Raw genomic sequence first — 1,510 nt, 5'->3', positions numbered from 1 at the left:
ACCACGTTGTAGGAAATGTCCTGACGACCACCTGTGTTCTGAGGACTGCTCCATTCCAAGTTCACTGATGTCTCGTTGACATTTGAAATCAAGTTGAGAGGAGCAGATGGCGGGCCTGAAGAAAGAAAACTGCACTGTCACACTGAGAGCTGAAATATCCTTGCGGAATCTCACAAGACTTTTATATTACTCTCTGCAGCTCTAGGAAGTAAAGTGAACCCATTTGGCAAAGAAAGCAAAAAAGAATATCAAGCCAGCATAGAAGATCTTTTAAAAGAACAATACGATAGAGGCTGTATGTGTCATTCTCATTCCTATCCCCCTCCCAAAATGGCATCAACCACCACTCTGAGATGTGAAGTAACTCTGAGTAAATGGGCTCCAAGCCCAGACTTTCCTTCTGAAGTGGAAGAAAAATATAACTTATCTAGTCTCCATCTTATCATCCAAAAAATGAATGTGATTCTAGTTCCCAGGGCTGTTGTGAGACTCTGGTAAATTAACAGGTATACACCACTTCTGAAGATAAATTATAATTCCTAAGGACAGCATGTCATCAATAGCAAATAAAATTAACAGAATGGTATAGATATGCCTCTGTGGTTCAGCGTGACAGCTGAGGGTGAAGCTGTCTGTGGGTAATTAGTAGGAACTGGTTAAACACGGTTGCAGAGATGACAGAGATACAGCTGTTGATGGAGCTCAAACTGGGCAGGGATTGTTCAAGGCTACTAACTAGACCCCCCCCCCCCCCAGCAGGCTCATTCCCACCAACATCAAAGTGTTTCTGAAATATGAATGATGGCAGTGGTTGTTACGAAGCAGAACTGATGCTAACAACATAATGGGTGGTTTAAAAACAATGATAATAAAAAAGACCATAGACCGTGATGAAGCCCTGGCTTCTTGCTGTAGAGCAGTCTTCACATGCCAAGAAGTTGTGACACAGACTGTCTTTAAGTAGAAGAATTGGACTAGGACACAGAAGAGGGAGTTGTCTTGGTCTAAGCCCGTTCCAAAGGTTTCAAATTCACCTGCCGTACTCAAATGAGAAATATTTACTCAGTGTGATAATGGGAAAGCTTTGTTCTTTTTCCTTATTTTTGGGTCTTCCAAAAGATGAACCAAAGTAAGGTTTACTAAAAATGTGAAGTTTCTTGATCACTGCTATGTACGCTATTGCTAATGTATTTGGAAGGAATACTTTGAAGGAGAGATGTGTGTTTGTTCCTCAGGAAAAGGAGGTAAACTGGCTGCCTCCTGACTTGGGAGAGCTGTCCCGTCAGCGGCAGGGAACACTGCTGCAGAGAGGATGCTGAGGGGGATCAGGGAGAGTTAAGACCCCTCCTGTAAGTGAGGAGTCAGATTCAGGATCTACTACTGAGCTTGTGGGGATGAATGGCCGAAGGGTTTGGGGGTGCTAATGTTTAATAAGGGTAATTCCCTCTCCTTTTCTCTTCATGCAGCTTATTGAAGACCCTATTTTAATACAGTAAGTAGACCCTCCCAA

General features: G+C 42.9%; 1 protein-coding gene across 1 annotated transcript in view; it reads right to left on the bottom strand.

Annotated features, from left to right (window-relative positions):
• EPHA4 (EPH receptor A4) overlaps positions 1 to 1,510 on the bottom strand; it is a 138,135-nt gene that overhangs the window by 55,267 nt on the left and 81,358 nt on the right. Inside the window, exon 5 of the mRNA XM_012802116.2 lies at positions 3 to 115. Within this exon, the coding sequence (XP_012657570.1) occupies positions 3 to 115 (113 nt within the window). The remainder of the gene's footprint in view (positions 1 to 2; positions 116 to 1,510) is intronic.

This window comes from Otolemur garnettii, unplaced genomic scaffold (assembly GCF_000181295.1).
Source record: "Otolemur garnettii isolate 467f Iridium unplaced genomic scaffold, OtoGar3 scaffold00013, whole genome shotgun sequence".
Classification (NCBI taxonomy): Eukaryota; Metazoa; Chordata; class Mammalia; order Primates; family Galagidae; genus Otolemur; species Otolemur garnettii.
The sequence above is the reverse complement of the archived record's forward strand: the minus strand, read 5'-3'. Positions and strand labels throughout refer to the sequence as shown.